The 26,549-nt window shown below is 36.5% G+C and overlaps 1 protein-coding gene across 1 annotated transcript in view; it reads left to right on the top strand.

The window, feature by feature from the left end:
- The window catches only part of SRBD1 (S1 RNA binding domain 1), a 206,004-nt gene that overhangs the window by 21,748 nt on the left and 157,707 nt on the right, over positions 1–26,549 (top strand). The window contains exons 5-10 of the mRNA XM_046663508.1: positions 3,633–3,799; positions 7,166–7,283; positions 8,359–8,497; positions 12,803–12,899; positions 14,655–14,790; positions 20,325–20,428. Of these exons, the coding sequence (XP_046519464.1) occupies positions 3,633–3,799; positions 7,166–7,283; positions 8,359–8,497; positions 12,803–12,899; positions 14,655–14,790; positions 20,325–20,428 (761 nt within the window). The remainder of the gene's footprint in view (positions 1–3,632; positions 3,800–7,165; positions 7,284–8,358; positions 8,498–12,802; positions 12,900–14,654; positions 14,791–20,324; positions 20,429–26,549) is intronic.

The raw sequence follows: 26,549 nt of genomic DNA on the forward strand, positions 1-26,549 counted from the left end.
CTTCTCTGAAAACGTTATACTGCTTATTGCCTGGTGCATGCTGTTTCATTTGTACTTATTTGCATTAACACTTTATCTTCCCTTCTAGATTGCTAACTCCTTGAGGATGGTGAAGTTTGCAACCAAGCTTGGGAAGGGATTCTAAAACTATGTCACAGTGGTTGGACCTTTACCAGTAGGTAGATAAGGGTCATTGGAGCTTATGTTCAAAAGAAGAAAAAGAGAAAAATAAGGGACTTATTTTACCTGTGTTTTAGCAATATAATCAGTAGTAATGCGGAGAGGTTGGATGGAAGGCATAGAGAAGAAAAAAACTGCTCTCTGGTTCAGATAAAAGATGATATTAACAGAAAGGGAGCTCGAGGGGAAGGAACAGACATTTTAGAAGTTTAGTTTTCTTCCTTGGTGACAGATTAGGTGGGCATAATAGAGAACAGTGATACTAAGGACATTGATTACAATGCTTTTGGTCTCAATAAGAGAAAAGCTTGCACTAACTTAAGCAGTAAAGGAGATTTATTGACTTAAGTAACAGGAAAGTTTAGTCAGTGCACTTAAACGGTCTCTCTGCGATTCTGTTAGCACTACCATCCTCAGCTACAAGATTCTACATGTACAAACTGTATTTATCCAGAGGAAGAAATTGTACCTGGGTCCAGAGTTGCAGCCCAATGTGGAGCTTTAGGCTGACTAGACTAATCTCTCTGGCCAGAGCAATGACACACTCTGGCTGTTGTTAATTCCGAAACAACTGGTTACTTGAACAAAATGCTGTGGAGCTAGAGGTCAAGTATTCTCAAGCCACATAGCTGTTACATAACGGGGGAGGGATTGTTGGGAGAGATAACTACAATATCCTCGATAGTAGAAGACGATGACGTTGACTGAATAGGAAATAGGAAGAGGTATAGGTTTGAGGGAGAAAATATTAATAAGTTTGATTTCGTAGGGGTCAGGAAAGATATCAAGCAAGAGGAGCATTTCTGGATGAGGGAGCAGCTTTATGAAGGCCTTTCAAGAGGGAAACAACTGGGCTTGTTCTATGAACTGAGAGAAGGCCATAGGGACTGGCTTCTAATGGGGGAAGATTGGATAAGATGAGATTGGAGAGGAAGGCTTATGTCTTTTGGGTCATGGTAAGGAGTTTGGATTCTAAATGCAATGGGAAATCATGGAAAGGTTTTGAGCAGTCAAGAGACATGATCTAGTACACATTTGAAGAGATAATTCTTGTTGCTTTATGGAGATTGGAATAGATGGGATGGGAGTGTATGCAAGGAGAACAGTTAAAGGCTACTGCAGTGGTGCAGTCTTGAACTAGGCTGTGGTGTGGGGAAGAAGAAATGAAGAGGAGTAGTAGACTAAAATATTTTGCAATTGGAGTTGACTGGTTCTTATGGTGGAGTGGATTTAAGAATTGGAGGAGACAAAATAGTTAAAGATTCTTATTTTTCTGGCTTGAACTGTTGTTTGAATGGACATAATAAGGGTCAAACTGGAGGAGGAATAAGTTTGAGAGGAAGATCAATTTTGCAAATGCAAGGTTTGAGATGCCCTTTACATGTCCAAAACTGTATGTCAGATAGTTGGCTAAATGAGTCTGGAACTCACATGGAAGAGAGCTAGGGCTGGAGATGTAAAGTTGGCATCCTCACCAGAGAGTTGGTATTAAACCATCATAATGGGTGATAAAATGTGGGCCTCATGAGTTATTTCTCATGCCCAGAGAACTGAGAGTATCCTCCATAGTCTCTGGAGTGCAGCCATTTATTTCATTTGTAGTTTTGAAATTCAGTCTATTATATACATTGACTTGATCTTGTTAATCAGTTGATTATGATAACTTAATAATTTTTCTGTTTTTTTCTTCCATTTTTGGCAGATCTTGGACATCAAGATTAAAATAATAGTAAAACCTTCTGCCTTTTGTGCTTTACTTTGAAAAATCTGCTTAGGTTTTTGAGAATATCTACTGAAATTGCATTTCATTCTTTCTCTTCTCCAGGCTGACCTCTGTAAACTTTTCTGCTTACATGTAAATTTTACTGAAACCATAAATAGACTTGTTTGCTTGTTTGTTTGTTTTGAGGAAGATTAGCTAGCCCTGAGCTAGCATCTGCCTCCAATCCTTCTCTTTTTGCTGAGGAAGACTGGCCTTGAGCTAACATCCGTGCCCATCTTCCTCTACTTTACATGTGGGACGCCTACCACAGCATGGCTTTTTAAGCGGTGCCATGTTCGCACCCAGGATCTGAACCGGTGAACCCCGGGCTGCCAAAGCGGAACCTGCACACTTAACTGCTGCGCCACCGGGCCAGCCCCAGACTTGTTTTTTGTAAAAGAATTATTTTTAATTTGTAGTACATGTGTATGATACAAAATTCAAAAGATATAGAAGAGTCTTCCTATCCTAATTCTCAGCCAACCAGTTACCTTTCCTGAAAGTAAGCCATGTTCTCAGTTCTTGTGAATCATTCCCTATCAGTTCATATAAGTAGTTACATGGTATTCTACTTCATGAGTACATCATACTTTATTTACCAGTCCCCCTTGCAGACATAGGTTTTTGCTGACTTTTGCTATGCTGGAAATAGTTCTTCCAAAAAAAACCACTATAAATAATGTAATTTTCTGGAGGTATGAATATATCAGAATGAATTCCTAAGAGTGGAATTGCTGGGTCCAAGAGTTTAAGCATTGTAAATTTTTATAGATGCTGCCAAATTGCTTTTCCTCCAGAGGTTATGCCGTTGTATTCTCTCACTAGAGGTGACTGAAAGTGTCTTTTTGAGCCAGCCCTGATGGCTTAGCAGTTAAAGTTCGGTGCACTCTGCTTCCACGGCCCAGGTTGGATTCCCTGGTGCAGAACCACACCACTTGTCTGTCAGTAGCCATCCTGTAACGGCTGCTCACATAGAAGAACCAGAAGAATTTACAACTATACACAAGTATGTACTGGGGCTTTGGCGGGGGGAAAAGGAAGAAAAAGGAGGAAGATTGGCAACAGATATTAGCTTAGGGCGAATCTTCCCCTACAAAAAAAATCAATAAATAAAAAAGAAAGTGCTTTTTCCCATCACTCATGCCAACACAGTGAGTTGCTAACCCCTTGATCTTTGCTGCCAATCTGACAGATGAAAAGTCTATCTCATTGAGTCCTGTAGAATTTGAATGATATAGAGTGATTTCAGTTGGATTTTACTGATTTAGTGAAATGACTATTTTATGATTGTCAATGCATATATGTATTTTATATAGTTTTCTTTTCCTCTTTTAAACCACAGGGGGCCGGCCCCTGGCCAAGTGGTTAAGTTCGCATGCTCTGCTTCAGCAGCCCAGGGTTTCGCTGGTTCAGATCCTGGGCGTGGACATGGCAGCACTCATCAAGCCATGCTGAGGTGGCATCCCACATGCCACAGCTAGAAGGACCCACAACTGAAAATACACAACTATGTACTGGGGGGCTCTGGGGAGAAAAAGGAAAAATAAAATCTTAAAAAAAAACAACAACAAAACCACACCAAGTAGTTTCTAAAAGACTGGAGAACATTATTTGATGCTATATTTTAAACCATATATTATATATGTTTAATTTTCAGGACTTTAAATCACTAAGTATTCTTAATTTGCAGGTTTTATCTGAGAGAACGAATATTGAACTTTGGGTTTGTGCCAACATCATTCGTCTCTTTAATGATGATAACACAATTCCCTTCATTATACGTTATCGAAAAGAGCTCATTAATAACCTTGATGCCGATTCCTTGAGAGAAGTTCGACAAACCCTGGAGGAGCTACGGTAAGAAATCTGGAAAGGGATGAGCCTAGTGTAAGGGGAAAAGGATATGTGAGCCAATGAGGACAAACAGTGAGGAAGTGAATGACAATATATTTTGAGAGTTCCGATGTTTTCTTTTCTTGAATTATTGTAGTCTGGGTATAGTCCTGTTCTGACACAGGTAGTCGGCTCTAGTTTACTTATTTAGAGGTATACAGAGCCCCTCTGCTGGTGTGTTTATATTTACCATGGCCATGTATCAGCAAAAAGGTGGTTTGCAGTGAAAGTGTGTGCCTAAGAGTGACTGTCATCTCTCATAGAAATGGTTGTGCATAATGGCAAAATTAGGACAACTAGCAATACGTTTTAGTCTAAATCTTCAACAGCTTGCATAAAACTGTTCTCTTAATACTATAAAGTCCCTAAATGGAGAGTTCTTTGGCAGTATAGAGTGTGATAGGAAATATGTATATTTCCTTTTTTTAAATGGCATGGTAATTTAATATTAGTGCATTGTAAGTTTTGTATGGTTATAGAATGGAAAATACTCTTTAAAAAATTATGCCTATGGACTTATTGTAATAACTCAGAACTATGCATACAAAGACTATGAGACTCTATATTATTTAGTAGAGTTTTTAAAACAGTCTTCACCATTCATGCATTTATTATGTGTCTCATACATGCCAGGTGCTGTGTTGTTAATGTGTGTGTTCTTCAAATCTGCAACAAGGATCTGATTAAAATTGGATATAATCCTACCATCAAGCCATTCTAAAAGTACTAAGGGTTATTTTTATGACATGCCTAATAAACTTTCTGTGATTTTTGGGGAACTTGCAACTCATTAACTTTTCTACCTCTTTTGTTGAAATTCTTTTAGTGCCAAGAGGACTAAAGTGCTAATATGTGGAGCGTTGTATTTCCTTAAGAGGCAGCATCAGTTAGCCAGCCCAGAAGTACAAGTGACTAGCTAATCTACTGGCCTCAGGGTCAGATCTTCCAGGGCCAGGCTAGTTTATAATCAAGTAGCAAAGTAGCAAGGCGTGTGAACTGGAGATCACAAGCCCTGACTAAGAGGCGCAGCCTCTACTCATCTCCAGCAGATTACTGACACGCAGGATTGTCTACCCAGTTTGTCAGATCTTCCTATTTCTAAAAAGAAGCTAGTAATCTGGGTTTTTATGTAGAAAATTTCTGGACCAAACAAAACCCTCTGCAGGCCACATCTAGAAGACCAGCAGTTTGCAGATTCTGAGTAAGCTTTCTGTTTGGTTGAAGGCAAGGTATGAAGAAAATCTGAGGGTTTTGGGATGTGAAATTGGGGAAGTGTTACAAACAAGAATAGTTTACTTAATAAAATTAAAGGTATTCTAACAATATTGGGTTGTATAGGGAACAAATAGAAGTTTTATGTCACAATTATTATTTCTATAAAAATCATTTCTGCAAGAGTTCTAGTCTCTGGGTATCTATTAATAGAGCAATACATTAACTGGGGCTTAGAAGATCTTTTTATATCATACAGAGATTCCTTTTTGGTAATGAGATATGGTTTCCATCTTTTCTTAAGCTTGGCATTTTCTACAAGTAGAGCATTGGTTTTCAATCTGTTAATTGCTACCCGTAAATGAGTAGTGAAACTAGTTTAGTAGGGCATTACCACTTTTGAAAAAAAAGAAATAGAGAACAGAAAATGTGAGTATAGTTTATGTGGTAAGCGTAAGTACTGTTTCTTGAAACTATTTGAATTATATGTATGTATTTGCATACTGGGTTGCAAATAAAATATATTTCTTACTGAGGGTCACTTTAAAACAAGTGAATTAAAAAGTATGATTATGGATATTAAGAAAAGTTTCCTGTATTTTCTCTAAAGAAAAGCCTTATATGCAGGCCAACAGGACATTGGTCTTTTGTCAAAATGACCCTGGTAGGCTTTAGCGCTTGAAAACAGTCTTGGGCTACCAGGACTGTAAAAGATAGGCTGTAATCTAAGGACTGCATAGTCTTCATCTTTAATTTACAATCTGCCTTTAGTTTGTTTTTTTCTTTAGTAGATTTAATTTTCTTTTCCATCAGTCGTTTTTAATAATTTATCATCTCTCTAACTTTTGCCCATCATTTTAGCAGTACCCTTATTAGGTAGATCCTGTAAAGAGGAATAGGTAATGAAATGGGATGAGAGGCATTAAATATGACAATAGGATACCATATTCACAGTGAAAAATCATTGTAAAGTGGTGGAATGACCATGCACTGCCCCTGCCCTTGCCCGTACCTGTGCATTGATCCCTATACATTGAATCTTGGAATCAGCTTTTCTCCTGGTTGTTTTTAGTGGAGAATGGTATTTAGAAACCAATTATGGGTGCTAGGTGTACTCATCCTGAGCTTTGATACCTAACAGCAGTGAGCATACCTGGCACCCATAAATTGGTTTCTAAGTACCATTCTCTTGATTTCAGGGCTGGGATAGGGAAAGTAAAAGATGAGCTTGGAATATCTTGTGCCAGAGAAGAATGATGGGGACATGTCAAAAGGACACAGAAGCTAGCTTGGCGGGGTTACTTCTGGCCAAATCTGAACAATTTGAGCATTGAAATAAATGATAGCAATTTATTTTAACCACTAAAAAAATAAGAAGCCGTGAATCTATAGTAATAAGTCACTGAATAAATTCAAAGTTTAATAAGGAATGGGATAATCAGAGTACCTCTCCAGAAAATACTTAATTACAAAGGGAATAAAGAGTACCTCTATCATGGAGAAACCTACAAATACTACCTTAATCAAATGACCAAAGTTAAGTAGTAATGGGACAAATGAAAATCATTTGCCACCTAATTGGATGTAGTGAGAAGAACATAGCATTACTTCTATGATATTTTTGCCAAAGATGCCCCATCTGAATCAAACTGCGAAGAAACGTCAGAGAAACCCAAACTGTGGGACATTCTCCAAAATAACTGGCTTGTAACATTCTACAGTATCAAGGCTTTGAAAATGAAAGAGAGCCTGGAATAATGTTTCAGCTTGCAGGAGAGTATAGACACAAGGCAATTACATAATTCTTAACTGAATTCATTATAAAGGACTTTATTGGAACAGCTGGTGAAATGTAAATGATGTGTGAGGATTAGATGATCGTAAATATCAATGTTAATTACCTGAGTTTGATGGTGGTTGTTGTTATGAGGGAGAATATTCTTATTTATAGAAAATGCACATTAAAATATTTGGGGTGATGGTAACTTATTCTCAAATGGTTCAGAGGAAAAAAAGTTCTTTTTATTTTACCTGCAACTTTTCTGTAAGTTTGAAATAACTTTAAAAAGGAAGTTTTGACATGTAGGTCTTGAATATTACAAAAGTTTTTATTTTCAGGGCTGTTGCAAAGAAGGTTTATAGTACAATCCAGAAAATTAAGAAAGAGGGGAAGATGTCTGAATGCTTGTTAAAAGCCTTGCTGAACTGTAAAACTTTTGAAGAACTAGAACACGTGGTAAGGAATCCTTTTTATCTTTTAATGTAATACCTGAGTGTATTATGATTTGGGTCTTTTTATAGATAAAGAAGACCTGGTGAATAAGAAGCTAAAGTTATCAGCCATCATTATTTAATTTGACAAAATATTTATTCTTTATTCAGTAAATATCTACCAAGTGGTTTTTTGTGCTAAGCACTTGAATTTACAAAGATGAGTAATACATAGTCCTTATCTTCAAGGAGTTTCCAGTTGAGTGGGGAAAAAGGAGAGTAGGTTATTGAAGTGTGAAGCTTAAGGGAGAGTGCTGGGCTGGGGACCTAGATGTGAGCATCTTCAGCATATAGTTGATGTTTGAAACCATGAGAGTGGAAGATTTCACTCAAGGAGAGTTTGTGGGGTAGGCAGATCAGGATAGACCATTGGGGAACACCAACTTTGGAAGCATGGGTGGAGGAAGGGAGAGCTTAAGAAGGAGACATGGAAAGAATAGTCAGAGAAGTGTGAAGAAAATCAGGAGAGGATGATACCATGAAAGACCAGGGAAGAGAGTTTTAGGAGGTAATGATCAATAGTTAAATAATTAAAGGTAGCAGGGAGATTTGGCAAGATAAGGACTGAAAATGTGTATTTGGTAATTAGGGGTTCGTTATGGATCTTTGTGATACTGGTTTCAGCAAGGTTTTTGTGGAAAGAGAAGCCAGATGGCCGTGGGTTGAGAAGTGAATGTGGATTATGAAGTAGAAGCATTGTGTTGACAACTTTTAGAGGAGCTTGCTTGAGTTGAGGAGAGGACCTTGCAGTCCTTGCAGTCTTTGTGGTCTAGGCCCTGAGTTTTTAAGATGACTGAATCTAAACAAATAACTAATTTTAAGTGTATGGAAATGTATAAAGAATTGGATAAGGAACAACCATTTCACAGAGCTAATATTCTCAAGTTAGTGTTACTAATTCATCTCTCAAGGAGGAGGAGAGGGTTGAGAAAAGGATATCTTTATTGTTCTCACCATGTCCTTTAATTTTGTCCTAATTTTAATTTTTGCTTTTCAAAATGGAATGATTTGGTATGTTTTCTGACTTTTTTTGCCCCTAGTCGGCTCCATATAAAACTGGGAGCAAAGGCACAAAAGCCCAGAGAGCAAAGCAGTTGGGATTAGAAGGAGCAGCCAGGACACTGCTGGAGAATCCAGGGGGGCTCAGTCTGCTGTCTTACGTGCGACCCAATGTAAAAGGTACTGCCTTTGCTTAAAGAGATCAGCCCTGTTTCTTTCTTTTTCAATTCAAAAACTTCTGTTAAAAAATTATTTCTTTAGGTATTGACTATATAAAAGAATATTATAGCATGTAAAGAATAAGTAATTCTAGTAAAACAAATCTCGTATACCTCCTGCTTAGCCATTCTGCCTTCCTCTTTTTTTTCTTTTTTGAGGAAGATGAGCCCTGAACTAACTGCTGCCAATCCTCCTCTTTTTGCTGAGGAAGACTGGCCCTGAGCTAACATCCATGCTCATCTTCCTCTACTTTCTATGTGGATGCCTACCACAGCGTGGCTTGCCAAGTGGTGCCATGTCCACACCCGGGATCCGAACTGGTGAACACCGGGCCACTGAAGTAGAATGTGCGCACGTTAACCGCTGCCCACCGGGCCGGTTCCTCATCCTTCCTGTTTTGATGCCTGTTCTAGTCTTTTGACCATTTTTCAATTGTGTCATTTGTCTTTTTCTTATTTATTTGTAAGTATTTTTAAGATATTGTTTCTCAGTTAAGTGTGTTTCTCAGTTTAAGATGTTCCCACCCAGTTTGTAACTTCTCCTTTCACTTTCTTTAGGCAGTCTCTTGGTAAATAGAAGGTCTTACTTTTATTATAGTTAATTTATTAATCTTTTTAATTTTACTAATCTTTTAAGATAATTGCTTTTTTTCCTTCTTAAAGAAATCCCTTCACATCCCGAGGCTATGAAGATTCTCCTATATTGTCTTTTAAAACTTATTCTATGTCTAAAAATTTATTTAATTATAAAAGTCATAGCTACTCTTTAAAAAGAATTCTAGCAGTTCTGACATACACAAAGTGTAAAGTGAATCCTTCTCCCGCACTTGTGCTCTCCAGGAGGAAAGTGTTTGTCTTATTCTGAAGTGTATCTTTCTATCCTTTTGTGTGTGTGCGTGTGTGTGCACAAGAGAGAATGAGAGAGGAAGCGGGTAAGGGAGAGAGATTTCTAAGAAAAATCCAAGGAAAGTGACAACTGATACGTGTCAAGATGCATTGGTTTTACTGTCAAAATGAGGGCCTTAGAGTGAGAGTCTTTTGAGTAGGAGCGCATCTTTTCAGGGATGCTCTGGTAGGATTGATGGGGAGGTCGATGCTCTGGTGATCCCTACGCTTGTTCTAGTTTCTTTTGGCCTTCTGTTGATTCTTTAGGCTGGGAGATCTAAGTGTCTGTAGAGGGCAGTCTCTGATAACAGAATCCACAGTATGTGCAAAACTGTAGAGAATCATAGCATACCATAACTTGTTTTTGTTTTAAATAATCCAGCAAATGTGAGTTGAGATTAAAAAAATTGAGTATGTGTGTTTTTTAAAATAAAATATATCTGTTCCTATGTGAATACACGTATCTTAATGTCTGTTTTGAAAGGGCAATAATGAAAAGAAGAGGTATATCAATATTTGAATTTAGAGTTGGGTTGAAATGAGTAAAATTCAAGTTTAATTTTTTAATGTGTATTTTTAGTTAGATTTTCAAATACTTGCAACATTTAATATTTTAATGATAGCCGAGACTATATAGCCAAGCATTAAGGTTAGCCACAGTGGGAGCTATCTGTGCCCAGTTATGGTATGTTTTATTAGAATCAAATGTTGGAGCTTTCAGAAATGTTCGATGCATAAAAGTTTATTGTTTGGTTTTATTTTTCTCTTGTATTTGATTATTTTCCTTCTACTCCTCACTTCCTTTGGTACAAAGTTTTCCTTAGTTCACACTCATACTAGTTCCCACTGGGTAGGTTTGATAGCCATGTCTCTTTTGCTTGTCATATATGTTGATGCTCCTCGACTACATGATGGTGGATGCTTGGTGATACTTCTGATAATGGGGATCGGTCATAGCACAGTTACAGTAGCACTAGCACATGTATCAGGACTTTCTGTTTGCTTTAGTCCCTCTTTCTTTCTCTCTGATCACAAACGTAGAAGAATTATAATTCTAAACAAGCTAGATACTGCTTTTTAAAGTTTGCTTGAAATGTTTTTCCTTTCTTTTTCCCCTTATTCTTTATGTTACACACACTCATGATCACCCTCAGCTCTATTACTGTTTCTCTAAAGAAGTATTTTTATCATTCTCATCATTCCTCAAAGAAACATTTAAGAAACCAGAGATTTCAGTGGGTTTTTTTCCCCAATAGAAGATACGTCTTACTTGCCACAGGTCAACAAGAATTTCGTCTGACTCAAGAAGATATACTATGCCACAAATGGACTGCATCCTAGAAGATCCAGGATATCCCCATGTTGTATAGAAGGAGGAGTAACTGATTGCTCTGTTGTGTGTAAGAAGAGGTGGCCTTAGTGCAGATCAAGTAAAAAGAAATGTTGGCCCTTAAATTTTTGTTACAGTGTGGAGGTTTGAAGAATCTGTAGCTGGAAAGCTTTTGCTACAAGGCAAAGGATATGATTTTTTTGGTTCTGTGGACTTTATTTTCTCTTGATTTCACTGAGGTGCTACACTTTTGGAAGTCCTATTATCCTTGGCTGTATTAAGCCCTAAAGATCACTTCTCTTTGATGGAAGAAGTGGCTTTTTCAAAGCACACGAGACTCTTCCAATTCTTTCTCTCCCTTGTTGAGCTGAGAGGGGGTGTATAATTTGAATGAGCTTCCCGAATGACTTTGATAATTTCTGCCTTCCGCTGAGAACCACTGCTCTAGAGATAGCACAAGGCACCTCCCCAGCAGTGGTGTTTTAAATTTTCCTGAGTATCAGAATCGTCTGGGATGCTCTGTAAAGCAATAAACCCCCACATCTGTATTTGTAACAAGTATCTAGTGTGATTGTATTTTTCAAGTCTTTAGACTATACTTTACAAAACATTGCTCCAGAGCTCTAGCATAATTTTAATTACATAATTTCATTAATTACATATGGCTTACAAATTGTATTCCCCCCAAATATCGGAGGCTTTTCAAAGGCCCTTTGTTATAACAAAATCTGTGATTTCCTCTTTCTGTTCTCCTATTAATGGTTCTCATGGTACGTTACATCTTTACTACTGACTTATCACCCTGGTGTTCTCATTAAACTTGGTATAATGATGCTGTGAGATGCTTTGGGACTCCAGGAATTAGTGCATAGTGAATGGTTCCTTAGATGAAGACTGATGTAGGGAGAGAGCTAACACAAGAGCACACATGTATTGACTGCTTTACTCTGTGCCACAGTTGTTCTAAGTCATTTACATATGCAGTCTTCTACCTCTCAAAGGTGATTTGTTCCTGAAAATTCCCTCACAGGGAAATTCTTTTAAAGTGTAAACAGAATACCTATTAATTTCAATGGCCAAATTTCTTTAAAATAAATAGTTACTTTAGTAGTTAAAATTAGTTATCAGAACACAACCCAACCAGACATTTTCCTTTTATTGATTACTCCATAATAAATCTGTGCTCTTGTTCTCTTTCTTTTGTACCTATTAGTCATTAAACCTGTATTCTCAGAAAAACATACTTATGATAACCACTGCTTACGTAATTCAAGTTTTAGTGCAAGAAAAAAAAAAAGAAGCTTTAATGGAAACAGAACAATAGGATGATAAAGACCAAAGAAAGAAAGTAATGCAAATGATCTCTCTCTGTATAAGTTACTATCTTCAGACCATGATATACAAGACTCAGTGGTGTAAATTAGCAAACCAAAGACACTTGGACAGAACTTAACGCACCGTTGATAGACAACTCAGCTATGAAGATGAACAACCACGTGATGGCTCTTGTTTTGTGCTCATGAAATTTGAGAAATTCAAATGGGTGAATATGTGAATAAATGCCTCATAAGTCAAAATAAGAATGTTCATAAAAAGGAGAATTTTTGTAACTGGAATGAAACGGTTTACTTTGGGAGATGGCTTTATTAATATATATTCCCATAACACGCTTAATCTTTGTAAATACTTCATGAAGTAGGTACTGTTATTATTCAATTTTTATAGGAAACTGAGTCACAGAGAGGTCAAGTAACCAGCCCAGGGTCACATACTTGGTAAGTGGTAGAAAAAGGATTAGACCAGGCCGCTGGCTCCAGAGCTGCGTTTCTCACCACTCGGTTACGTGCTTACATGAAGGTCGTCCTGTATTATTGCTTTGGGAGCCGTATGTTGTCGCAGAGGGAGGCTGGTTACTGCTATGATACTTTTCTGTCTTCAGTTTGTCAATTTAAGGTTTTATTTTGACTGGAATAAATTTATTGTGATTTTTCTAGACTTAAAAGCCCATCTGTAGTTCTTGCTTTTGTTTTCGCTCTTCCCCTTCTCCTAAAGGGCTCTCAGCACTCCAGGATATTGAAACAGGAGTGCAGCATATTCTAGCAGACATGATTGCTAAAGACAAAGACACGCTGGACTTCATTCGGAAATTGTGAGTAACTCTTTTATGGAGTTTTTTCTGCTTTGTGGACTCATGCTGTGAAGGGTTGCATGGTTTAGTGCTAACACCAGTATTCATTAAAAACTTTATTTTCAGACTTTTTCAAGTAGCAGAACTCTTTGTTCAAGCAACAGAACCCTAATATATAAAACAGATAAAAGTAAAGTTGCTTTAATTGAATTCTGGGCAGGGAGCCTGGAACTCTGCCTGCTCATCCTCCTTAACGCTGAAGCACCTCGGTGGGGAGCTCTGAGGAACACAATTTAAAAACCATTGCATTACATGATATATGCTAGAGAGAGGTTCATATTCATTTCGAGTGGGTGGCATTGCTTTTTAAACATATTGTGATGTATGTACTTAATTTTATGATATCTTGGGGCTGGCCTCGTGGTTAAGTTTGTGCACTCTGCTTCGGTGGCCCATGGTTCGTGTGTTGGGATCCTGGGTGCAGACCTTACACATCGCTCATCAAGCCATGCTGTGTCCCACATAGAAGAACTAAGAGTGACTTACAACTAGGGTATACAACTGTGCACTGGAGCTTTGGGGAGAGAGATAAATAATGTTTCATTTCTGGTATTTATCACTGATTGGATTAACTTGAGAATGTTTAACATCAGGTATACATAAAGTGCTGACCTCAAAATGAATTTTAGCTGATGTAGACAGCAGCTTATCCATGGTATTGCAGTTCCAATTTATAAGATGTTAAAATCCTTTGACCTAGACCTTACTTAGTCGTATGGATTTTATGCCTCATTAAAAAATATGTTAATTTAAAACCCTATTTTTCTGTACTCTGTCCTTTTCTGCTGTTTATCAGAAGAGACGACAGAGTTTTGCCAGAGGTCTGTTCTTCCTCTCTCTCCACATCTTTAGCTGTGTGAGTGGAGGAGAGGGAAGGTGGAGATGAGCCTGTTGACTACTGTTGCTTGTTAGGTTTTTGTTAACACAAGGGAGAGAACTTTTCCATTTTTTCAGTGGTCCTAGCAGGAATGACTTGAAGTAGAAGAAATGCCCAGGTTTTTAAGTGTTTTTATAAATAATTATACTGCTGAAATTTGGTTCACTTTTATAAATTGTCATTGGAAGCTGTCATGATACATCCTCTTGTTTCCCTTCTTTTTGGCTTTTAATTGGTTCTGACTGCCTAACTCAGTGGTTAGAAAAGGATAATATCTAGACCAGAGTTATTAATCTGATTCTTGTAGACAGTTTTGGCCTCTTGCATAATGGTATCTGAACTCACTTAGGCATTTTATGGGAGGATTAGCTTGATATATAAATATATCTGTAGGACCTATGCCAGCATGAATAGGCAGAGTCCTCTTTTGATGGGTCAGTAACTTTGTGTGTGTGTGTGAGATGAAGATTTGCCCTGAGCTAACATCTATTGCCAATCTTCATCTTTGCTTGAGGAAGGTTGTCAGTGAGCTAACATCTGCCAATCTTCCTCTGTTTTATGTGGGGTGCTGCCACAGCGTGGCTTGATGAGTAGTGCTAGGTCCACACCTAGAATCCGAACCTGTGAACCCCGGCCTGCCAAAGCAGAGCGTGTGACCTTAACCACTCTGCCACCAGACCGGCCCTTCAATAACATGTTTCTATTTCGGCATCATTAAAAAAATATTTCATTTGGTAATGGCTTAACTTTTTTGCTAGACTTATTTCCATATAACTGTTTCTTTACTAAAGCACATATTAATAACTACTTGTTTTTTGAATATTTCTGTATCTGAACAGGTGCCAAAATAGATATATTTGTATCCAGTCATCTCTGGCAAAAGTCTCCTCAAAAAAAGTAAATGAGAAAGATGTTGATAAGTTTCAGCTGTACCAGAATTTTTCATGCAACATAAGAAACATCCAACATCATCAGGTAAATAAGGAAACTGCTTCTGTATGCTGATAGTAGTAATAATGATAATACTTTCGATTTGCCTACTACTCTGCTTATTAAGGAAGTAAAGACTTTTAAGTCAACTCTTTCCTTTTTTCTTCATATAAATTCTTATAATATAATCACATCCTCCCCATTTCAGAAATGGGGAACTCAAGACCCAGAGAAGTTAGTGACACTGAAAATTCTGAGCCGAGCTGACAATATAACACCTCAGGCATCTTGTCTTTCTGGCCAGTGATCTTTCCCTTGTGATATACTGATTGGAGATGTCTGATTTACAATAAATTGCAAGAGATCTCACTCAGTTGTATAAATCATACTCATTATATCTCAGTCTTTTGATTTCATTTTTCAGTTTACTAAGTTTTTCCTAATTTTAGTCATAGGTTGTATCTACATTGTGAAATGAAGCTTTTAGGTCATATAGAAAAAAAAAAAGATGAGTTACACATCGAAAATACAGTAATACTGGCTTTTATCTTTCCTATATAGCTACCTTTACCAGTGCTGTTTATTTCTTTGTATGCCTTTGAGATACTCTCTAGTGTCCTTTCATTTCAGCCTAAAGGACTTCCTGTCACATTTCATGTAGGGCAGGTCTACAGATACTTTAGTTTTTTGTTTATCTGGAAAGTCTTAATTTCTCTCTTTATTTTTACAATTTCCTTTTATGTTTGGTAAAATACCTATAACATAAACTCTACCATCTTAACCATTTTTAAGTTTACAGTTCAGTAATGTTAACTATATTCACATTATTGTGCAGCTGATCTCCAGAACTTTTTCATCTTGCAAAACTGAAACTGTATATCCATTAAACATCTCCTTCATTTTTGAAGGATAGCTTTTTCCGGATATAGAATTCTTGATTGACAGTTTTCTCCTTTAGCACTTTGAATATGTCATCCTACTATCTTCTAGTCTCCATGGTTTTTGATGAGGAATCAACTCTTAATCTTACTGAGCCCTTGCACATGATGAGTTACTTCTTTCTTTTTGTTTAAGATTTTCTGTCTTTGGCTTTTGACAATTTGATTATAATATGTCTTACTGTGGATCTCTTTGAGTTTATCCTTCTTGGAGTTTGTTGTGTTTCTTGGATGTGTAGATTAATGTTTTTCTTCAAAATTGGGAAACTTTTGGCCATTACTTCTTCATTTGTTCTTTCTGCCCCTTTCTCTTCTTTCTTGGGTCTCCCATTATATGTATGTTGGTATGCTTGATTGTGTTCCACAGGTCTCTTTGTCTCTGTTCATTTCTTTTCTTTCGTCTCAGACTGTATAATCTCAAAAACTGAGCCCCTTCAGGTTTGCTGATTCTTTCTTCTGCTTGCTCAGATTTGATACTGAACCCGTCTAAGGAATTTTTCATTTCAGTTATTGTACTTTTCAGCTCTAGAATTTCTATTTAGTCCCCTTTTATAATTTCGAACTCTTTATTTATATTCTATATTTATTGAAACAACATTCTCCTGATTTCCTTTAGGTCTCTGTCCTGATTTCCCTTAACTCTGAGCATATTTAAGATAGTTCATTTAAAATCTGTTTAGTAAGGCCAATGTCTGAGCTTCCTCATGGACATTTTCTACTAATTTCTTGTTTTCCTGTAGATGAGTCATACTCTTTTGTTTGTTTGCATGCCTTGTAATTTCTTGTTATAAAATGGACATTTTGAATATTATAATTTGGAAACACTGAAAATCAGATTCTCTCCCTCCCCAGCATTTGTTGTTGCTGCTGTTGTGGGTTTTGTTGTTTGTTTGTTTAGGGACTTCTAAACTATCTTTGTGAAGACTGTATTCTTTGTCGTATGTGGTCACTAGAGGCTCTGTTTCATTAGCTTAGTGGACAGCTAGTTACTTGACAGATTTCCTTAAATGCCTGAAGCTAAAACAAAAAACAAACTCTCCTAGTTCTTGCAGACTGGCTCTGTGTTGTGCCACTCCTTCAACACTTAGTGAGACTGTTTACAACTCTGCTTTAGCCTTCACTTTCTCTTTGTACAGAACCCCAAGGTCAGTCAGAGGTGAAAGCTTAATGTCCTCTCAGGGCTTTTCAGAGCAAGTGTCTAGTCCTGAGCATGTATGTGGCCTCCTAGACTCCCTAATATAGGCAGGAACTTAAAAAGGTCCTTTCCCCTCAAATGTCTCATTTCCCAGCCTCTTCTTTCCCGGGTGTTTTTGGTCTGTCTTTTGATTTCCCTGACTGTAATTCTTATCCCTGACTGTTGTTATCCCTTAAGACTGTTAACCCTTAAGACTGTGGCTAATCCATTTGCCTTTAAATACTTTTAACAAATACTACTCAGGAAATTGCCTCTGTCCTGGGAAAGCTCTGAGGCAGGCAAAACAAAGGCAAGCTCTTGAGCCAATGCCTCAGGGAGCCACCAGAGAGATCAAAACACACAATCACTATTTTTTGAGAATAAAGTCCACATTGCTCCCTCTGGTACTAGCAGTCTGCACCATGAGTGTAGACTGCTATCTTCATGGCCACTGCTGAGCTGGAGAGTGGGGGATAGTAAGAGGGTAAGTTAAAAGTTCTCTTTTACCAAAATTCTGCAGCTTCTTTCTTCTTTAACTGTTGCTCTGGTTGTTGTAATTCTTGGATTTGGATTCCAGAGTTCTGAAAAAGTTGATTGTGAGTTTTTGTCAGTTTATCTGTTACTTTTGTAGAGTGATGGAGTTTTGGTGTTTCTCACTCCACCATTTTGGTGATGTCACACCTAACAGCGTCTTTAAAGTGTAGGTATGTATTCCCCTTGTTCTATTCCAAAACCAGAATGTTGCTTTAACATAATAAATATCCTTTATCTTATTTAATGCTTTTTAGCTTGAATTCTACTTTGGTATCAGGATTACAGGATAATCCTTTCAGGTATAAAAATTATAATTTTGTTGAAGTTCAATCTTTTTTTTTGTTGATTATGCTTGTGGTGTTATATCTAAGACCTCACCTAACTTAGGAAGATTTTCTTTTATATTTTCTTCTAAGAGTTTTATAGTTTTAGTTCTTATGTTAAAGTCTGTGACCAGTTTTGAGCTAATTTTTGTGTATGATGTGAGGAAGGGGTCCAACTTCATTCTTTTGCATGTGGCTATCCAGTTGTGGCAGCATCACTTGTTGAAAAGACTGTATTTTCTCCATTGAATTGTCTTGGCACCCTCGTAGAGAATCAATTGACCATAGAGGTATGGATTTATTTCTGGACTCTCAATTCTTTTCCATGGATCTGTATGTCTATCCTTATGCCAGTAGCACACTGTCTTGATTACTGTAGTTTTGTAGCAAGTTTTGAAATGGGGAAGTGGGAGTTCTCCAAGTTTGTTGTTCTTTTTCAGAATTGATTTGGCTATCCTTGGTCCCTTGAATTTCCATATGAATCTTAGAATTAGTTTGTCAGTTTCTGCAGAGAAACTAGCTAAGATTTGATAGGGATTGAGTTGAATCTGTAGATCAATTTGGGGAGTATTGCCATGTTAGCAATATAAAGGCTTCTGATCCATGAACATGAGATGTCTTTCCATCTATTTAGCTCTTCTTTAGTTTCTTTTAAGGTTTTGTGCTTTTCAGAGTATAAATTTTGCACTTCTTTTATTAAATTTATTCCTAACTATTTTATTCCTTTTGGTGTTATGGTAAGTGGAATTTTTAAAAAATTTCATTTTCAGAGTGTTTATTGCTAATTTGTAGAAATTGATTATCCTGTAACCTTGCTGAACTCTATTAGTTCTAATAGGTTTATAGTGGAGTCCTTAGGATTTTCTGTATACAGGATCATATTATCTGCAAATAGACTTTTGCTTCTTTCTTTTCAATCTAACTATCTTTTATTATTTTTTTCTTTCCTAATTTCCCTGACTAGAACCTCCAGTACAATGTTGAATAAAAGTGGCAAGAGGAGACACCCTTGTAATCTTAGAGGGAAAGCATCTAGTCTTTCACCATTAAATATGTTGTTATCTGAGGGGTTTTTTTGTGTGCCCTTTATCACGTTGAGGAAGTTGCCTTCTATTCCTAGTTTGTTGACTGGTTTTATCATGAACAACTGCTGGAATTTTGTCAAATATTCTTTCTGCATCTATTGAGATGATTGTGTAATTTTTGTTTCTTACTCTATTGGTATAATGTATTATGTTAATTGATTTTTGGATGTTAGACCAACCTTGCATTCCTGAAATAAATCCCTTTTGATCCTGGTGTATAATCCTTTTTATATGTGTCTGGATTTGGTTTACTCATATTTTATTGAGGATCTTTATGTCTGTATTCATAAGAGATAATGGTCTGTATTTTTTCTTGTGATGTTTTTGTCTGGTTTTGCTATCAGTGAATAGAAAAAGTTGGGAAATGTTTTCTTCTATTGTATTTTTTGGAAGAGTTTGTGAACAATTGGTGTTAATTCTTTAAATGTTTGGTAGAATTCAGTGGTGAAGCCATCTGGGCCTGGGAATTTCTTTGTGGGAAATTGTTAAATTACTATTTCAATCTCTTTATGTGTTATAGATCATTTTGGATTTTTTATTTCTATTTGATTCTGTTTTGGCAATTTGTGTCTTTATAGGGATTAGTCTATTTTATTTAAGTGATCTAATTTGACATACAGTTGTTCATAGTATTCTCTTATGATCCTTTTTATTTCGGTAGCATCCACAGTAATGGCTCCTCTTTCATTCTAGATTTTGGTAATTGGAATGTTTCTTCTTTTTTCCTTTGTTGGTCTAGTGAAAGGGTTGTCAGTTTTGTTGATATTTTCAAAGAGCCAACTTTTGTTTTTGTTGGTATTTTCTACTGTTTTTCTATTCTCTGTTTTGTTAATTGTCCCTCTTTTCTTTATTATTTCTTTCTTTCTGCTTGCTGTAGGTCTGTTTGCTCTTCCTTAAGGAATGTTTTCAATGTGTTTTAACACAGTTGCTCTTTTACTCTATTAAGAGCATGAACAGGTTGATCTAAACTTAAATTCCTCCTTTGCTACTTGCTAACTTTGTGATTTGGGACACGTTAGTCTTAGAAAAATTATTATATAAAATGAAGACAATAATACATCACTGGTGGCTTTGAAGATTAAATGAGATAATGTATGTAAAGTGCTTAGATGGGCCTGACAATTAGTAAGTGCTCAATGAATGGCAACAAGAAGTAGTTATTAAATATTCTGCTTAGAAATCTCCATGTTTGTATTTATCTTAGCAGTATCTTTTCACAAATATAAAAAGTATATCTTTCTAACTCAAGATGATCAAATATTTTCAATTATTATAATCTGAAATGAGACTTTAGATCATCAGAGTCTCTTCCTGTGAATGTCATAGGCTTTGTACCTGTATTTTATTTTTAAAAAACTTGAAAAAAGTATAAAGAAATGATTATTTTTTAATACATTCTTGATAAATAAATGAATAAAAAATTGATATAGCTGTGGGCTGGATAACCACCCAGTTTGTTTCACAAATCTTGACTGGTTAAATTAGTCTTTTGTATATGGTCTTTGTCATATATGTTTGCACGCAGATTCTGGCAATTAACCGTGGAGAAAATTTGAAGATACTGACGGTCAAGGTCAACATTTCTGATGGAGTGAAGAACGAATTCTGTAGATGGTGCATCCAGAATAGGTCTGTTTACAAATTTTTGCAGAATTTCTTTTCGTTTGTTTCTAAAATACCATACTGAGATCTACACTCACTGGTGTAGAAAGATGTCCATTATGTAAAACAAAAACAATGACAGGCAGTGGATATAGTGTTGTTTTTACATTAAAAAAAAATACGTATATATGTTGTGTATGTTTAAATAGAAAATATCTGGGAGGGTACATAAGAATTATTAATGGTGATTATCTCTGGGGAGAGGGACTCTTACTTTAATACTTTTCTGTACCATTTGAATCTTTTATAAAGAGCATGTTTTCTCGTGAAAAAATAAATTAACAAAAACATACTGTATAGCATATCTGAAATGTTTTGTTCACTAAGGATAATTGAAACAAAAATTTAATTTATCAGATATTAGAATATAAATCGCTAAACATACTGTATGTAGTTTACCTAAGATATTTTGTCCATTAATGATGGTTGAAACAAACATTAAATTTATCGGATATTTCAGAGAAATTTGTAAACTCATGTAACTTTTTTTTTTTTTAAGATTGGCACCTGAGCTAACATCTGCTGTGAATCTTCTTTTTTTTTTTCTTCTTCTCAAAGCCCCCCAGTACATAGTTGTATATTCTAGTTGTGGGTGCCTCTGGTTGTGCTATGTGAGACGCCGCCTCAGCATGGCCTGATGGGTGGTGCCGTGTCCGCGCCCATGATCTGAACTGGTGCAACGCTGGGCCGCCCAAGTTGCCACGTGGCCAGCCCCTAAACTCATGTAACTTTCTCTTATCCTTTTCCATTTTAAAGGAACCTTTTAAAATAACACCACATGTTCGTATAACACTTTTAACTTTAAGTTTTGACTTTTCAGAGTGTATTTGATCCTCACAACAACCTATTTGGTTAGTAGAGCAGATTTGTAGCTGCCATTTAACCAATGAGAAAACTGATACAAAGAGGTTATGTGGCTTGTCTAGCAGTTAGGAGATGTAGGTTTTGGGTATGTTCATCAATAGCTAGTTCTGTGTGACCTTGGGTTGGAGAGATTGCTACTTGAAGAGTTGGATGAATGGTTTTTTGAGAAGAACAAGTGTTGTGTACTTTGGGAATTAGCTCTGTCACCCATCATAGTTCTTGCATCAGTTCATTGGAAGCCAGTTTTCCAAAAGCCAGTTCCATGAAGGATCAGCTTGCTGGATGACCAAATAATACTAACCAAGGACTCATCAAGTAAAACAGCCATCTAAATGTCAATCAGTAGGTAAATTGTTTAAGCCAGTTATGTTATAATCATACAATGGAATTTTGTGTAACCATTTTGAAAAAGTTGAGATAGAGCTAAAGTTGAAATATAATCATGTCTTACTAGGTTAAAAAGACAGTTTATAATTAGTATTTATAGTATGATCTCACTAATGGCGAAAAAATATGTCTGTGTCTGTGTAGGAAAATGTCTGAAAAGATATAAATGATTCGCCTTAGCTCTGGTGTGAGATTTTCGTTTTCTATTCTATACTCTTCTATATAGTTGTCATTTTTTTTGTTTTGGTGAGGAAGATTAGCCCTGAGCTAACATCTGTGCCAGTCTTCCACTGTTTTGTATGTGGGACGCCTCCACAGCATGGCTGATGAGTGGGGTATGTCCACATCTGGATCCAGACTTCCGCACCCCGACCACTGCAGCAGAATGTGTGGAACTTTAGCCGCTTGACCATGAGACTGCCCCAGTTGTCATTTTTTTTTTAGATTTTTTATTTTTTCCTTTTTCTCCCCAAAGCCCCCCAGTACATAGTTGTGCATTCTTCGTTGTGGGTTCCTCTAGTTGTGGCATGTGGGACGCTGCCTCAGCGTGGTCTGACGAGCAGTGCCATGTCCGCGCCCAAGATTCGAACCGACGAAACACTGGGCCGCCTGCAGCGGAGCGCGCGAACTTAACCACTCGGCCACGGGGCCAGCCCCTGCCAGTTGTCATTTTTTAATGAATGCTTATTTCCTTTGTAAGTAAATAAATTCCATTAAATAAAAAGGAAACAACCAAAAGAAATCCTAGATTTAAAAAATTGTATTAAGAAATCAGATAATTTTAATTAAGATATGATGGAACTCTAAAAATTTTTTATAGAAAGAGCAAAATCCTAAGAAGTTTGAATTCCAGTTGTATTACTTCCTAACCTTGTGACTATGAGCATGTTACTTAATTTTTCCCTCAATTTTATTCTTAAAATGGTGAATAATACCTTTCTCATGGATTTGAGAGAATTAAGTGATATTCCAGGTGATTGTGTAGCCTTTGATGATACCACCTATTACAAAGTGGTAGGATTGTTGTGCTAATTTCCTTTTTAGAATGTTTTTTATACGTAAGTCACAGTAAATTGGGGACAACTTCTAGCTTATTTTCCTATGAATATTCATAATACTCAGTATCAGAGTCTGTCCTCAATAGTTAAGGAAGTATTAGTTATGCTTTTAATCTATTGTCTTTGTACTAAGTAAATGTCAAGAAATGGTTTTCCTTGGAGTTATTTAATTATTTTTCCTTGGCTCATCTATAGTTTATTTTGTTCTGTTCTACTCCAAGTGAATATATATTATTTAACCAATACTATAATATTTTGCCTCACTATAGTATTGTGATATAATTTTTAGTCATGTTCTAGAAGTTTCTCTTTATATAGAGAATTGAAGAAAACTTCTATGAGAACTAAAGAACTGAAGCAAGAGCTAGCTAAAATACTTATCTAGGAAGTCAAGAACGATTCTCCAGGAATTTTTTTCTTTAAACACATTTGAATGAATTGAGATGCTTATTCAAATTTTTTCTCCTTCTTTTTTCGACTGTCTTTGTCCCTACTTCTGCTACCTTCCACCTCTCCTATGTATTCATGCGTTCAGGTTATGTGCTAGATGTTGGGGATCCACCTGTAAACTAGACAAATATACTATCTGCCCTTGGTGACAATGTACTTTAATGAAGAAGGTCCTGAGCAAATGATTAAGAGTATGCTGAGGTCACAAAGGAGAAGTGTAGCCTATTGTAAGAGTTTGTAACAGGGAGCACTCATAGAGTCTGGGCTAGGTGCATATATAGGTCAGAGACAGAAGGAGAGGGAGGAGAAGCAACAAGAAATGAAGATTGAGGTGTAGGCAAGGGCCAGATCATACCCAGCTTTTGAGGCATGCTAAGGATTTTGTTCTTTATCTTAAGGGTGATGGAAAGCCAATAAAGAGTTTAAACAGAGTGTTGTGATTGGTTTGCATTTTAAGAAGATCACTTTGGCTGCAGTATAGAGAATTATTTGGAGGGAACCAAGAATAGATGTGGGGACAAGAGATGATGGTGGCTTGGACTAGGATGGTAGCAATAGGAAATAAGTAGGCAGATTTGAACAATATTTAGGAGTCTACAGGGTTAGTACAAGGTATCTGATTAGATAGTGGGTGCATTGGTTACAGAAAGTGGTGAACTGAAGAATAACCCTTGTATGGGTTGAACAACAAGATAGATGGTGGTACCATTTACTTATTATCGTGCTATAAATATATACAGTACTATATAATTAGGGCAAGGAGTGATTTAAATGAAACTCTTGTTATTATCTAAGGGAGAATACATTTATACCAATGTATTAGTATTAAAAATAATAACTAGGTCCAAATTTGGCTCCTGAACAATTCATCATATAAATTCAACATTTTATACTTAAGTATGTACAAGAAGGTAAGTATGAAGAAGATTTCTGAGCTTGTCAGATGCTGAAATAGTTATTATGTTTGTGAGAACTTCAGTAATCCAAGTTTCTGCATTTGCTCTTTAAACAAAAACCTGTGAAGGAATGATCTCAGCAGTTGCCTGTGCATGAATTGGATTGTATAATAACCAGAACTTGTCTTCTTGAGCTTGCAGATTTTTGTCTTTGACTCGATGAGTGAATTTCTGTTTTCAGATGGAGTCTGGGACCCACAATTCTGTCCCTATCCTCCTGCATCTCTTCTAGGCTCACTAAAGGATTCTGCTGTGATCTTAATAGTCCTATAGGCACTATTTATTTGCCAATTAATTACTGTTCTCTACTTGCATGTAGACTTAAACTGAACAGAATCCTCTCACTTAGAGACACAGAAACAGAATAAATATATTAAACTAATTAAGCCAATGTTTGAATAAAGTATTTGCACGGTACTTTGATCAAAGTTAAGTGGGTATGGGGCCGACCTCGTGGCGCAGCAGTTAAGTTCGCACGTTCTGCTTCTCGGCAGCCCAGAGTTCGCCGGTTCAGATCCTGGGTGCAGACATGGCACTGCTTGGCAAAAGCCATGCTGTGGTAGGCGTCCCACGTATAAAGTAGAGGAAGATGGGCATGGATGTTAGCTCAAGGCCAGTCTTCCTCAGCAAAAAAGGAGGATTGGCAGTAGTTAGTTCAGAGCTAATCTTCCTCAAAAAAAAAAAAAGTTAAGTAGGTATTTGGAGTGGAGATATTTTGTAAAAGATTTTTGCATATAAATTCATGAGAGATATTAGTTTTTTCTTTCGTATTTTGTTTTGTAGGGTCTTTGTCTGATTTTTGTATCAGGGTCATAATACTGGCCTTTTAAAGCAAATTGGGAAGTATTCTTTTCTCTTTTTTTTTTTTTCTAGAAGAGATTGTGTAAAATTAGTGTTAATTCTTCTTTGGTAGAATTTGGTTGAATTCTCCATTGGAATCATCTGGGCCTGGAGATTTTTTTTTTTGGAAGCTTTTCAGTTACAAAATTCAATTTTTTTGTTGAGTTTTAGTAATTGTGGCTTTTGAGAAATTGGGTCCCTTTTTTTAAGGTTGTTGAAATTATGAGCATAAAGTTGTTTGTAGTATTCCTTTATTATCCTTTAAATAACTGTAGGATATGAAGTGATATCCTTTGTTTTATTCCTGATCTTAATGATTTATATCTTTTCATTTTTTACTTTGTTATTCTTACTAGAGAATTATCAATTTTATTGTTTTTGAAGAATTGGATATTCGTATCGAGTTTTTAAATTGTTTTCCTATTTGCAATTTCATTGATTTCTACTCTCATATTTATGATTTTTTGCCTCTGGTTGCTTTGGGGGTTTTTTGCTTTTCTTTTTCCTGTTTCTTGAGGTAGGAACTTAGATTATTGATTTGAGATTTTTTTTTTCGGTGTTAGTGTTTATGCTTTTGGTCTTAGTATTTAGTGCTTTTAATTTCCCTCTTAGCACTGCTTTAGCTTCGCCCCACATATTTTGATATGTATCTTTTTATCTTTATTCACATGTATGTATTTTTAAAGTCTCCTTTGAGACTTCCTCTTTGACCCCTGGATTATTTGGAAGTGTGTTGTTTAATTTCTAAGTGTTTAGAGATTTTCTTGTTTTCTTTGTGTTATTTGTTTCTGGTTTGATTCCATTATGGTCAGAGAACATACTCTTGTATGATTTAAATTCTTTTAAATTTGTTGAGGTTTGTTTTATGGCCCAGGATATGATCTGTCTTGGTAGCTGTTCCATGGACACTTGAAAAAAACACATGAATTCTGCTGTTGTTTGGTTTATTGATCTATATGTGTTAGTTAGATCCTATTGGTTGTTTGTGTTGTTCAGATCCTCAGTATCCTTGCTCAGCTGTATTTTATGTTGGTTCGATCCACTGTAAATACTTAGTATTACTAAGATGTTTATGGGTTCTAATGAGATGGTCATGAATGGCAGGTGTTCCTAGGGATTTGGAAATTGAAGAGAATGTCTCTGAGGAAGAGATTTTAATACTTTAAAGTATTGGCTGCTATTAGGACAGATCCTGCCTATTCACATAGTTTGTTTGGATTTTTATATAATCTTGGGTTACAGAGTAATTTTGAATAAGTTGCCAATATTTGAAAATTTTAAGAATTTCACATAAAAAGTGTGTTTCTGATCTTTTCTGAAAAACATGATGTGGCATCACTGGCCCTGCATTCTGTTATGGAAACAACTCACTGAAGCTGAGTAGGCTCCTTAGGGAGCAGCATGCTGTCTTTGCAGCAGTCTTCCCCACCCCATGTCAGCCCCCTCCGTGCTTCTCTGTTGGGAACAGTCCTGCTTCCCATTCCCACCCCTATACGATGGCATTTGAAAATATTGGGGACAAAAATTGGGGAT

The sequence above is a fragment of the Equus quagga genome, chromosome 5, assembly GCF_021613505.1.
Source record: "Equus quagga isolate Etosha38 chromosome 5, UCLA_HA_Equagga_1.0, whole genome shotgun sequence".
NCBI classification, from domain to species: domain Eukaryota; kingdom Metazoa; phylum Chordata; class Mammalia; order Perissodactyla; family Equidae; genus Equus; species Equus quagga.